This window comes from Micropterus dolomieu, linkage group LG02 (assembly GCF_021292245.1).
Source record: "Micropterus dolomieu isolate WLL.071019.BEF.003 ecotype Adirondacks linkage group LG02, ASM2129224v1, whole genome shotgun sequence".
Taxonomy (NCBI): domain Eukaryota; kingdom Metazoa; phylum Chordata; class Actinopteri; order Centrarchiformes; family Centrarchidae; genus Micropterus; species Micropterus dolomieu.
The window spans coordinates 31,631,872-31,644,647 of record NC_060151.1 but is presented as its reverse complement, the minus strand read 5'-3'; the positions used below and the strand labels follow the sequence as shown (position 1 = coordinate 31,644,647).

At 44.1% G+C, this 12,776-nt stretch overlaps 1 protein-coding gene and 1 long non-coding RNA gene across 3 annotated transcripts in view; one reads left to right on the top strand and one right to left on the bottom strand.

Moving 5' to 3' along the window:
- Nucleotides 1–3,574, top strand: part of LOC123964245 (DELTA-sagatoxin-Srs1a-like) — a 15,851-nt gene extending 12,277 nt beyond the window's left edge. For both annotated transcript variants that reach the window (XM_046041331.1, XM_046041333.1), the window contains exons 2-3: nucleotides 2,089–2,168; nucleotides 2,377–3,574. In XM_046041331.1, coding sequence (XP_045897287.1) covers nucleotides 2,101–2,168; nucleotides 2,377–2,788 — 480 coding nt within the window. In that variant the 5' untranslated portion in view covers nucleotides 2,089–2,100 and the 3' untranslated portion in view covers nucleotides 2,789–3,574. The remainder of the gene's footprint in view (nucleotides 1–2,088; nucleotides 2,169–2,376) is intronic.
- LOC123964266 overlaps nucleotides 1–12,776 on the bottom strand; it is a 78,862-nt gene that overhangs the window by 33,171 nt on the left and 32,915 nt on the right. The window lies entirely within an intron of this gene.

Sequence of the window (12,776 nt, the reverse complement as noted above, 5' to 3'; positions counted from 1 at the left end):
AAGAATTATTATGGTGAACCAAAAAGGACAAGTGAATAAATAGCAGCAGAGAATATTGCACATTAATTATTAAACAGGTAATATTGGACAGAAAATAGATAATGAAAGCAGTCCTACCCAACTCCATGGAGACTGTTGGGGTCTGTAAGGTATCAACATCTTTGATCTTGTGTTTATGTTTATATCCCTAGTGGAAATTAGTCATGATATACAGAGAGAGGTCCATCCCACATGTTATATAAAATACAATGATGTGTTCTGTAACAGTCACCAGTGATAAGCTTGAGTGCACTGTGGTAATTAGCATCCAGTGGTTTGTATGTAGATAATATCCCCAAAGTCTAAGACTGACATAAAACTAATTTCTGTTTGCAGATGACACTGTTTCTATAAAGGGAGCCTAACTTGACTTTTAACTTTTTTCACAATTCAGTAACGTGTTTAAAAAAGAAACCATCTAACCATATCCTGAGGTATTTCTATGGAGAGATCTGTTTAATTTTGTTACATTCCATGGTGGTAAAAACCCATGTGCCACTAACTGGCAGTCTGGACCTAGAGCAAAACACAAAATTAGTTTTCTTAGCAGTCAAGTTTACGTGAACACGTTTGAGCTGTAAAAGAGAATCCAGACCCCAGCTTCTCAAAGGTTTGGTCTGCTGAAGGAGCAGTAGAATATTGTAGGTTATGTGAAATGTGTCATTTGTGCAATATGTAGGCTATTAGAGCTGTGCAACATCTCATCGTACCCTTACAGCAGGTAATGCAGCTGACAGAGTTGTTCCATTAAAAACTACCATTGGAAGAAGAAGTTAATATGCTTACTATATAGGTACCTGTCTAATGTATATGAGAGCATGTGTTGTGTTGCATGAGTTAAATGAGTAAAGAGTCCAAAACAAAGATTTCTTATCTTAATACATCACTGTGTCATCAGCATAAAAGTGGAATTTACAGTACCTGTTGCATATATTATTTATATAAAAGTGAAAACAAAAGTGCACCCACTATTGATCCCTGTGGTACCCCTTTTTGTAACTCTAAGGACTCCTACATCATGCAGTCCACAAAAATGGCCTTAGCTCTATTTTTAAGATAGTCATAGAACCATCGGTAGACTTCTGCGCCCTGTCCTATAGATAAGAGCTACTCAGGAGGATAGCATGGTCAACTGTGCACTTGTGCTTTTAAATATCTGTAATTACTTTATTTCAGTATGTGGAATATTGCCAGCTGAACTTCATAGAATCTGGACACATAAATGTTCACATATAGTTTAAAATCAGTTTAGTATCTGAGGACAGGAGACTAGCCATAATAGAAGGAAATTTCATAAGTGTGCACGGGCAGTAAGTGGACCCTCTTTCCAGAATGTTCCAGGGCAGGAATTCAGAGTTTAGAATAACAGGAAAGAGCTCTGAGAGTTGCCAAAAACATTATATCATAAGGGACAATGGGTAAAGCTGTGTTTTTTACCTAACAAAGAGTCTAGTTACTGCACAGTTTGTCTGCCATTTTAAGACGTGGCATGTTCAGGGTTATAAAAAATCAAATGTAGGGAGAGGCAGTTAGTTCCCTCTTCGAGCGAGAGACGGGGGGAGCTCTCCAATCATCCACTGACGGGTGAAAATGCCCTTTAAAGAAGACTAAATTCTTTAATTGATATTCCTCAAAAGAGAAAACCTTTTGAAGAATATTTAATATCTTCAGTCATTTTTAATCTGGAACACAAGTGTCCTGTCCTAGTATTCTGTTATTTGATCCCTTTGTAAATATTTCACCTTTTATTATTATTTAAATAAATATCATTTTTAATCAGTCTAATCGATTATTACTTTCTCTGAGGGAAACAAAAATGTCACTACAAGCAGTCCTGGACTCATTAAGTAACATTAACTGCAGCTGGTTCAGTCAGCATCTGTCCACGCAGAAGGACAGAAAGATCAGAGACATCCCGTCCGTCCTCACAAAGCTCCTGTGTTGCCTTCAGGGTGCGTCTGACAGAACAGAGACGCTGTTAGAGTCAGTACAGGCGTTTCACTTTACTCACACACATATGAAGTCTGAACAGTCTGTCTCCCTCTGCAGGTTCAACACATCATGGCAAACCGTCAGTGCACATTTGAGATTGACAACAAGTGCTCTGAGTTCACCTTCTGTAACCCGCAGTGAGTTTGTTTCTCTTTGTGTGTTCTGACATCATGGAAACCTTTTTTAAAAGTTTATATGAGAGTATTGATATCAGCTGCAACACATCCTGGACTGCTGTCTGTACTGGATGATGTGAAATTAAAGTGATGCGTTTCTGATATGTAGAAAACATTTGACTCTCTCACAGTGTTAAAGTCTTGACGTCTCTTCCCTCCGTCTCCTCAGGGTGTTCACTTACAGTGGAATCTATGAGAAGCCGTTGTCACCAACTCTCGGCCCCTCTGAATCTGGCAGCGCTCTGTTCATCAAGACTTCGAACACAGCGTGTGGAGCTGTTGGAGTCTTCACCTATGATCTGCAGAACAAATCCACAGAGAAATGTGATGGAAAAATGGCCGTCATGTACTCCGTTCCTTATGACTACAACTTCTACTCTAACATGTACGCAGTGGGAGTCTTTGATGTGGATACAAAGTGTGATTATGACCTTTATAAAGAGATGTATTATGGGGCGGGGTCAATGTTTGTCAGAGGTAAAGCTAAAGACAGTCTGACTTACAAAGGCAAAGATGTGACCATCAGAGCCACCATGTCAGACAGTAAGACATCTGTCATCAAGGTGCAGGTGTCCAACTGAAATATGAAGCTTCCTTAAACCCTTCAGACCTTCTTCCATGAACCAGTAATCCCAGTTGGGCACTAAAACAGAAAGTTTTTCTTTTCTTCATCATTCTCATTGTCTTCCATTTAGCTAGGGTGATTTTGGTTTTCATAACAGAGGACAGTGGGGGCAGGAGGCAGACGGACACCGTGGTGGCAATGTGTACTGCAGAGGCTCTACTATCTACTAAACTAGTATAAATTAGTGTACGAGTACAATATAATAACATTAAATAAAAAGTTGAATGTTAGTATAATACCAATATATCTGTAGCTTTCTCTGTATTTGGCTAATGTCACAGTGTTTATAGTCTATTTGCAACATTTCAACAGCTTATTGAGATTAACGGATTCACTAATGGAACAGTTTTCTGTCACGTCAAGGTTTGACTTGTGCTAAAGGTACATTAGAATTTCAGATAACAGTATCCTATATAGCGTACCACTAGTGTAATATTAATTCCAGTTCCAGCAGTTTCGTTACGGTTCGTTGTTCTCGTTCATTAAATCCTCGTGCAAGAAAAAAAGCTAACTTGTCAATAATCAGAACCTGAGTTCAACATTTGGAAAGTTTGCCGTAGCACCACGTCAGCCTTTTTTCATGTCCCGCCTCTCTGCTCCTGCTTCCAGTGTTTATGCTGAGCTACACTGTAAAAGATGAAACTGTACTTGATTTGATTGTTATTGATCATAAATGATGTTTCTCTAGCACTGCAGCTCATCTATGCAGCTTCTTTCTGAAATAAAGCCGGGCCTTAAAGCAGTCCTTCTGTCCTGGTCTCTGTCTCCAGTCACACTAGGCTGCAGCTTTACTTTAGCTTGTTGTCCTTGTTTTACTGTGTCTACTCCAAGTACACAGAGAGCTGTAGTACTGTGGTCACAGTCCTTGTATAATAAAGCGGATTCAGATTCCTGTAGGCTACACGCCTCTCCTAAGTGACCCACCGCCCCCCTAACAGATCTTCAATGTTGAGAGTCTGTTGGTCAGGCCCGGCCCTGACATTGTTGGAGCCCTAGGCGAGATTTTTACCCCCATGCCCAATCCTAAAAAGTCCACTGCAGCACTTAAATGCTCTGTATTTGTATAGCGCCTTTCTAATCTTCGACCACTCAAAGCGCTTTTACACTAAATCTGCATTCACCAGTCATTCACTGAGCCTAAGTGCTCAAACGGAAACTCACACATTCATCAGGGGCAATTCGGGGTTCAGTATCTTGCCCAAGGACACTTCGACACGCAACCAGGGGGAGCCAGGGATTGAACCGCCGACCTTCCGACTAACGGCCAACCCCTGAGCCACAGCCGCCCACACAGGTCATCAATCCTCTACCCACAATTGTTTTAAACGTTCAGCAGCCAAACTCACAATTTTCAGTAGTAACAGTAAGTCAGTAATCAAGGTCAATAAGGAATAAGTGTGGTCAGTATACTTGTCAACCTCATCATAGCCTAAATTTGGAGGCCACACCTCTATGCGTCCTCCATAAACTGTGTGTCAACCCAGAGACTGTTTTTTTCCCCCTTATGGGGTAGATCTCTCGAAATGCAAGAGCATTTATTTAGTTTCAGTGGTGGAGGGGACACAAATGAAGAGTAGGGTCTCAGGGTCCTTCCCCAGAAAATTCTTGTACTCTATGAAGATTCATCTCTAGTTTTTCTGTACTCTGAAAAAAACAAACAAACAGATAAACAGGCATATTCTTTTTCTTTTTCTTTTTTATCTGTATTAAGGTCACCAATCATAATTACCTCTGATACCTCCTGACACACACCCCCACCCCCACCTACCCCTCAGCATCTTTAATGGGGCTATCAAACCAAGTTTTTCACATCACTCCCACCTTATATTGTTTTGCAAGCAGACATCTGATGTTGATGGAGAATGTCCAGTCCTATTTTAAAGAACAATTGGTCCATTTGTACGATTTCTATATCGTTTTGTGACATCATGCGGACCATCGCCGTATATTTATGGCTTGCCCACCACTGTCTTTGTCATTCCCTCAGTCTGTGGTCTGTAGTGAGCCAGCCATCGGGGTTCTCATGTCCTGGATTTACACTGATGACTCCACCGATGGTCTCCGACAGACAGCAGTCATTCCTCCTCGGATGGATGGATGGATGTTAGTTATAATTAAATCCTCACCTTTAGTTGAACATATTCCGATCTTGACGTTTTCTTTTGAAATGTACAGGGAGGGGGTAACAGAACGAGTTAAGTAAGGCATTCTTTCAAAATCCAAGACTTTTTTCGTAGGAGTGATGTTTCATTACAGATTTACGACCACTACTCTTCTATAAGTGTGAGCAGTTTGGGATGTGTTTTTAAGCATTAAACAATACACTGAGCATGCCACCAACGTGCCAAACTTTCCTGCCGCCATGATGCTGCTCCTCCTCCTTATTACCATTATTGATATGTATATGTATGCTCTGTAGCGCCTACCAGAGGGGAGGAGCTGGAACAGGTTGTGTCCGGGGTGAGATGGATCTGCAGTGATGTTTCCTGCCAGTTTCCTGACTCTGGAAATGTAGAAGTCCCGACTGTCCGTTGTAGTCTGCTCCTGTCCTTTGACAGACAGACAATCCAAGGGGCCAGCTCAGTTGTAGGAAATTAAGTTTCATCCCTGTGTTAAACACAGGGGGGCCATTGTCCCTTATAATGACTCACCCGTACGCACCTCTATTTTTTGGGTAAAGAAAATCCATGAGGAGACTTAACCTACAGAGTGGGATTTTGTTCAGGACCTTCAGGTGGTCAACATGGCCTAGTTTCTACATAATGAATGAAAAAAAAAGATCATCTTGGGGAAAAATTCTCACAAGTACTTAACTGAAAAAATGCCTTTTCAGAAAGGTCAAAAAAGGGGTTTTAAATGAAAACAAACCAATAAATAAATGGGGGAGCCCGAAGACAGCAGGTTACTGTGGGGCAGGAATTATTTGATCCAGTGCCACCAGGCCTGCCTCGCTTTAGGCACTAATGACTCCATATCCACATATCCACACACAGCTAAAGAGTCTCAGGAGGTCGTAAAGGACCGAGCTCCAGGCTGACTTTGTCTGTGAAACTGAGATCTGCACCACATGGAGGAGGGTTCGCAAGGGTGGGCAGGTATGTCCCTCTTCTTAAGCCTTCCAGGATGGACGTTGTCACACCCAGCTTGGCCCAGAGGGAATCACCCAGCTGTACTCCATCACTGCTGAGGAGTCAGTCCCCACACCTGTGCAACAGGTGCTCTGAATGATCCTCTACTCAAGAACCAGGGGAATGTTGCGAGCAGCAAATACAGACGGACTGCTACAGCATGATAACACTGCATCCTGAATGTCTTGACAACAAATTATCTGTACCATAGAAAAATGGGAAACAATCATCATAAACAATTGTAACCTAACCACACCTGATAAAGACAGTCAGTCTTTTGCTCACAGCTCGGAACCTGCCGAGTTCTGGATCCAGGATGTTGATGTACCAGGTCTCTGTAACGATGTGATCACAACAGTCTCTGGTTTCCGTTGCTGGTCAACACAAATCCCATTTTGTCCAGACCGGCTCTTTAGGAGCAGAATTAAGTCCAAGCTGGACCAGAAAGACTCCTATTCTGGCGCCTGTTGTTTGGGCCAGGTGGATCGTGGTCCGCTGCTCTTTAAACCAAAAAACCCGTATTCATCTTCCAATGACTGTATTCATGTCAGAGGTAGCTCGTGTTTTGGCAATAAAGCCGGAAAAACAGAAAGTGTAGCGAAGTTTGAAGGAGGTGCTGGCTCTTCAAGTTCTGCTGGTGTTATTCAGGCTTTTGAAACTTAAACTTTGTTGCAATATCGCAAACATCTGGGGCAAATAGTGGACTGCTGTGTGTGTGTGTGAGAGAGAGAAAGTGTTGGACCACGTAATGAGCAAAGTCTCTCTCGTTAGGTTTATTTTAATCACTTCCAGTAACGTTGGTTATACTACAAACCCCCACGAAGCTCAGATTATAACTGTAATCCAGCTCCCACTGTTTTTCATATTAAATTCAGCTGATGGTAAAATTCCATAGTACATATTACTCTTCAAAGGGAAATTATGAATGAGAAGTGTGTGTGGTTTGTTTTTTTGGAAAGACTGGAAGAGAGGCTGCCACACTGCTCATAATATTCAGCCTCACCTAAGAAGTCAACTGGAAATCCTCCAACAGTGCCACCCCTGCGGCTCTACCACCTTCCTATCAAAAGTTATTCAAGCTCAGCTGAGCGATGCTAGCTCCCCATTCCTGCCTGCTTCCTACAGCCTTCCCAGTGGCTTTTCACTAACCCCAGCCACTCGGGGACCAATGTGACCAAGGTGCCCCGAGTGATGATAGTCAGTCAGGCCTTGTAACCGCAAGGTGTAGGCTTCAAGCTTCAAGCACCACGGTCTGGTAGAAGCGCTGCCTCCCTTGCAGCTGTAAGGTTCCAAGTTCAAGTCCAACTCTGTCTGCTGCGTCCAGTCCAGAAGATCCAGTATTCCTGTCCCTGGCCTCCCAGGGAGCAGCCAGTTCCTATGAAAATCCTACTTGGATCCAATGGGCTGGATAGCACATCAGATCAAATGGAGATCCTCCCCCGAGTCCAACGGTGCCACCCCCACAGCTCTGTGTCCTTGCTATCAAGAGTTACTCCAAAATGGCCCATCTCAAGGGGGTTTCCTAAGCCTAAAATCCAGAGACAAAGACCGGAATCAATCACTACAAAGCTGAACTGGACTGAAGCAGCACCCACACTGTGACCCTGATCGGCCTTTAATTTACACATACATACATACATCAGTGTGCTGTTTGTCATACTAATGTTGACTTGATTGAGAATGGAACAGATGTTAAAATGGTCATTTTTAAAGCTCCTCTGTAGGATTCTTCACCATAGCAATGACAGGACTTGTACTTGTTATGGAGTAACCGTTAAATAGTTCAGCAGATAAGCATGAAAATCTTTCAAATGTGGAAAGAAGTACCAAAATTGAGTATACAGAGTATACAGTATACCTCTTGGGTCATTTGTAAATTTCAAAGTCGATGCTGTTTTTAAAGATGGCTGTAATTTGTTTTACCATAGAATTTCATTGTCCTGGCCAATTTTGATAATTCTGGTGTCAAATGACTAAATGGAATATTTAAATGTATATACATCAGAACAAATTTTTAAATATTAAAGATTATTAGAAATAATGGACTGAAAAACTAAACATTCCAGGATTAACAGCCTACAGACTGTGATTCTGGTGGCAGCCCCCCCCCCCGTGTGTGCTCTCCCTCTCTCTCAGCTGACAGTCCACACCTGCGCCTCGTCACCCGCCTCCTCTTCCTGCCACACCTGCCAGTAATCAACTCCATCTCTGCCAGTATATCAACCCCGGTTCTCCACACAGTCTTGGTTTGATCGTCGTTGCTCCTGACCTGGTGCCACTGCGTTACGCAAGCTACTTTGAGTCCCGCAAATCTGTTTCCCTGTGATTAATCCTGTCTGCCTTTCCCCAGCTTCACTCACCTCCGTCCACCGTCGTGTCCCCATGTATTCTCGTGCCACCCCGGTGCCCCTTGGCTCCCTCGTCTCAACCTCCTCTGTTCCACCTGCTCCTCAATCTTCCGTGCCTGGCGTCCACATCTCCCTCATCACCACTTTCTCAGCCCCTTTTCCCTAATAAAACTTGTTTGAAACTGAGTGTTGTGTTTGGGTCCGTTCTGTCTTGTTCACAACAGAATGATAAACCCAACATGGACCCAGAACGCTCACCCAACCTACCCATTCTATTCTGATGAAGCCAAGGTGCGTCACGTCCCTGGGCTGCTGCAAAGCGAAACGCATGAGTCCAGATGAAATTCCGCCCTGAGTCTAACACCGCAAACCGTTTTGCTCCAGCGCCTTCCTGTCAAAAGTTATTGCCCAAAAACTCAACCTACTTTCCGCACTTAGAATCTGGCTGTCATTTCCGTCCGCAATGCGGCACATACGCTGCGGGCGGGACAGTGTCTGACAGCTACACTCAATTATTCAACAATGCATCTCCCAGGACTAATAATAATAATAAAAATAATAATGCATTACATTTATATATTCACAGTGAAGTGGGGAGGCTTCACCTGTGTCTTGGGAACTGAACATCACCTCCCTCACCAACAAGGCCCAGCAGAAGATGTACTTCCTGCTCCAGCTGAAAAAGTTCAACCTGCCAAAGACAACGATTGTTCACATTCACCACCGCCATCATTGGGTCCATCCTCACATCCTCCTCTCTGCACGTGTAAATAATATTTAATTTTCATGTCAAACCTGGCCTGCTGCACATATTTCTTGTCAATTCATATATTTATCTACACAATATCCTTATCCGCTGCAATACGTCTGCACAACACAAACCCAGAGTAGCACACATGTAAATATCTGCCACCTTGTTCTTTCTCTGCAAATGGTTGTAGTATTCTCCTTCTTATATAACTATGCTTATTGTCAATGTTTGCACATGCTTGCTAATTACCCCGTCAATTTTGCAGTCTCTTTTTCCATTGCTATAGCGTTCTTGTCATTTTTGCATACATATACATTTTCCATCTTTTTACTTTTTATTTCTCTTTATGTTCACGTGTACTGTAAGCACCAATTTATACCAAGGCAAATTCCTCGTACCTGTAAAATACTACTTGGCAATAAAGCTCTTTCTGATTCTGATCCTCCAATGTCTAGTCCTGCTTATCATCACCGTTCCCGTCTGCCTCGGTCTGCTGCCTGCTTCCTACAGCCTTCCCAGTGGCTTTTCACTAACTCCAACCACTCGGGGGACAATGCCTAAACCCAGCACTCGGTGAGGCCTTGCGACTCTGCAATGACTCCAAACAGCAGGACCACACTCCGCTGACTTTTTTAACTTGTGGGAAATGTGCAATCAGGCCTTTAAAGGGACTGTGCATTTTGTTACTTGACTGGAAGGGAATGTGCAATCTCTAAATATAGTAGTGTGCGTCTGCTGTGGCTCAATGTGTAACCGCTGGGTACTACATAGCAATCCCAGTGTTAATGTGATTCCACTATGATTGTATGTGTAGATGGAAGTGACATTTTATCATGCTGAGATGTGTCGTGTGACTATTATCATTTCTTAAATGTTAGTATCAACTGCGGTTGTTGTGATGGCTGCATGATGCCAGACGCTGTGGTTCCTTCAATGTCTCCAAAGGGAGACGATAAAAGGCTATCCTTGTCTTTGTTCTATTGCTGTGTGGTGTCAGTGCATTACATCAGTTTGTTTGGACAAATGAAGTCCTCCCGTGTCTCGTCCTGCTTATCATCCCCATTCCCGCCTGCCTGTGCGTCCGCTGTGATGGAAGTGTGATATTTTACTGGGTTTACTATTTTACCTTTTTATGCTGCATTATCATAGGCCTATGTTTCACTGTGTGCTGAATAGGAATAGGAAGTCCAGGATCAACACTCGGCCTCGTCCCGCCACACACACTTGACACCGGAGACGACGCCGTGCCAGAACAGCACAGTGACACCCGTGAAAATCTGGAAAATCTTACCTGGCCACAGGGCTACACCACCCCAGCGTCCCACCATGTCTCCTGCAGACAGACAGAATAAGAGGCGTTGTGTTATTAACACATTAAAAACATTTTTAATCTTTTAATGTAACATTTACCGGAGCTTGCAGTGTTGGAACACACTCTGTGCGGGGGAGCCCCACACCATCACACCGTCCTCGTCCTCTCTCTGCTCCACCTCGTGTTGCCACTCCAGGGAGGCTGTTTCTCCTCCGCAACGGCAACCTCCTCCACGCTTCTGCCAGCACTGTCCTGGCAGACACACTGCTCCATGGGGTTGGCTCCGCTGCCTGCCTGCTCTCTGTCTTACGGCTGCAGTCATGAGCATAATGACCCTGGTACTGACAACGGAAGCACCAGAACTCAGGGCTGGCCTTCAAGAAATGGTGTCTGTTGTACACCACCCTGAAGAACTCCGGCCCCAAAGCCGTCAGGAAGCGGGCTGAATAGGGGAGAGACTACTTGGTCGGTAAATTTCACTTTCAAGTACCGGGTGCCATCATCTACTGTGGTACCTGGACCTCTGAGACTGGGGTCACACCGACCCCCTCAGCTTTTCCAGTATCTCTCCATCATTAATTTATGCAGGGAGGCTGAGGCAGGAGATCACCAACTTGTCATTAGCCAGGGGCTTAGCCAGCACTGATCATCAAACAGGAAACCATCTAGTAGCTTGGCCTTGCCCTTAGCTGCCGACATAGTCACCTCAAATGTATTCCGGCCTGTTGACCTACAGGCCAGAATCCCCCCGCAGCCCAGCCTAATCCCTCTCAATAGTTCAAGAGCAGTGACTGGTTTCCCCCCAACCAGCTCAACACTCACCGTGAGCTCCTTGGCGAGAGTCTGGGGCTGGCCAGCCAGTCCTCTGCTGGGCCCTCTCACGGCCTCCTGGACCCCCACCTCCGCTGCCCACCCTGGGTGCCGGGGCTCTGGTCTTGCAGCACGCCCATCTCCCCCATCAGACGAGCTGCCTGCCTCTCCCGCAGGCTGCTCTCCAACCACGTATTGGGAAATCGGCTGAGCTCCCACACGTACTCTATCTTCAACTGCATCATAACGCACAGCATTAGCCAGCAAGCTAGCCTCGACTGCCACATCTCTACCATCCATCTTCTTCAATGGAAGAATTCTTCAAAGGTTCCCATGGGAAAGTAGCTCCTTAGAGGCTTTTCATATCTGACCGTCCTTGATAGGCCTTCATCGCAGGACAGTTGGTTCCAACTCCCACACTGGTGCTCTGTATGTTTGTCAGACCATTTAGGTCAAAGAATAAAACACTTCAAAGAACTCAGGATTGAACTCTTTATTTCACAAGACTCACTTAAGGTCTCACTGAGACTAGAGGAGCGGAGGAGCTGATTTTTCTGAGAAAAAGCAAGCAACATTTTTGCATGAGTGAGTGGAGAGCAATTCATTTCCACTGGGGCCATATTCTTACTCTGCTGGAACTAGTACAATAACACTGAGCTTAACAATGCAACACAACAACAATACCGTTATTGTGTGAGACCACACAACACTGCTGCCTGTTTTTTATCTGTTATACTGTTGCAGCTCTTTCTTACAAAAACTAAAACTAATGAGAAGCTACTTACTGACTGGACTGTCCCAGAAGATGCTTTTTGTTCTAGATCTAGAACCAAATTACAAACAAAAACTGCTTTAACTTGGACTTGGGTGTTTTGCCTTGGCATTTTTGGCCCAGACCGGCATCCCACAGCATATTGTAATTCAGGTGGTCTGAAAGAAAACTAGATGTCTGCGCCTTCTCTTATTCTGTAGCTTCTTGTAGCATAGGAGATGTCCTCCAACTCATCCTGCACTTCGTTCTATCACTTCCTTGTGTGTTTTTTAAATTCATGCATCTCTTCAGACACTCGTAGATCTGATCCCAGACCTCGGAGCCGTAGCGTCCATCTGTTCTGGTCTGAGATGCTGCTGCTCTAGTGCGACATTTAGTGGCAGTGAATGTTGCATATTTGTCAAATAAGAGAATATGATTATCTGACAGAGAAGCAGAGGACAGAAGAGGGCTTCCCCCTCGCACTAGGCTTCTCCTCTGCCTCAGGTTCCTGTCCTAACACCTCTACAGCTGCTCCCTCTCTTGAGGAACAGAGATTAGCATTCCTGACATTTTAGAGACTTGTTAGAAAACAAGGGGCCTTACTGAAATGTTGTGAAGGAAGCCTTGGATGAGGGGATGAAAGGATCAGGTCCAGAGAATCATCAACCTTTCAACAGATCAAAATGATCTACCTGGTTTTATTTAGCAAAGCTTAAAAACATACAAAGCCTACGTCCAGAAACACTTTGAGATAGAAGAGAATAAAAAGAGGAAAGAAACCAAACAGAATTCCTGAGTCTGAAAAGGCTGCAGAAATGTAAAAGCTGACAAAAGGTCTGAG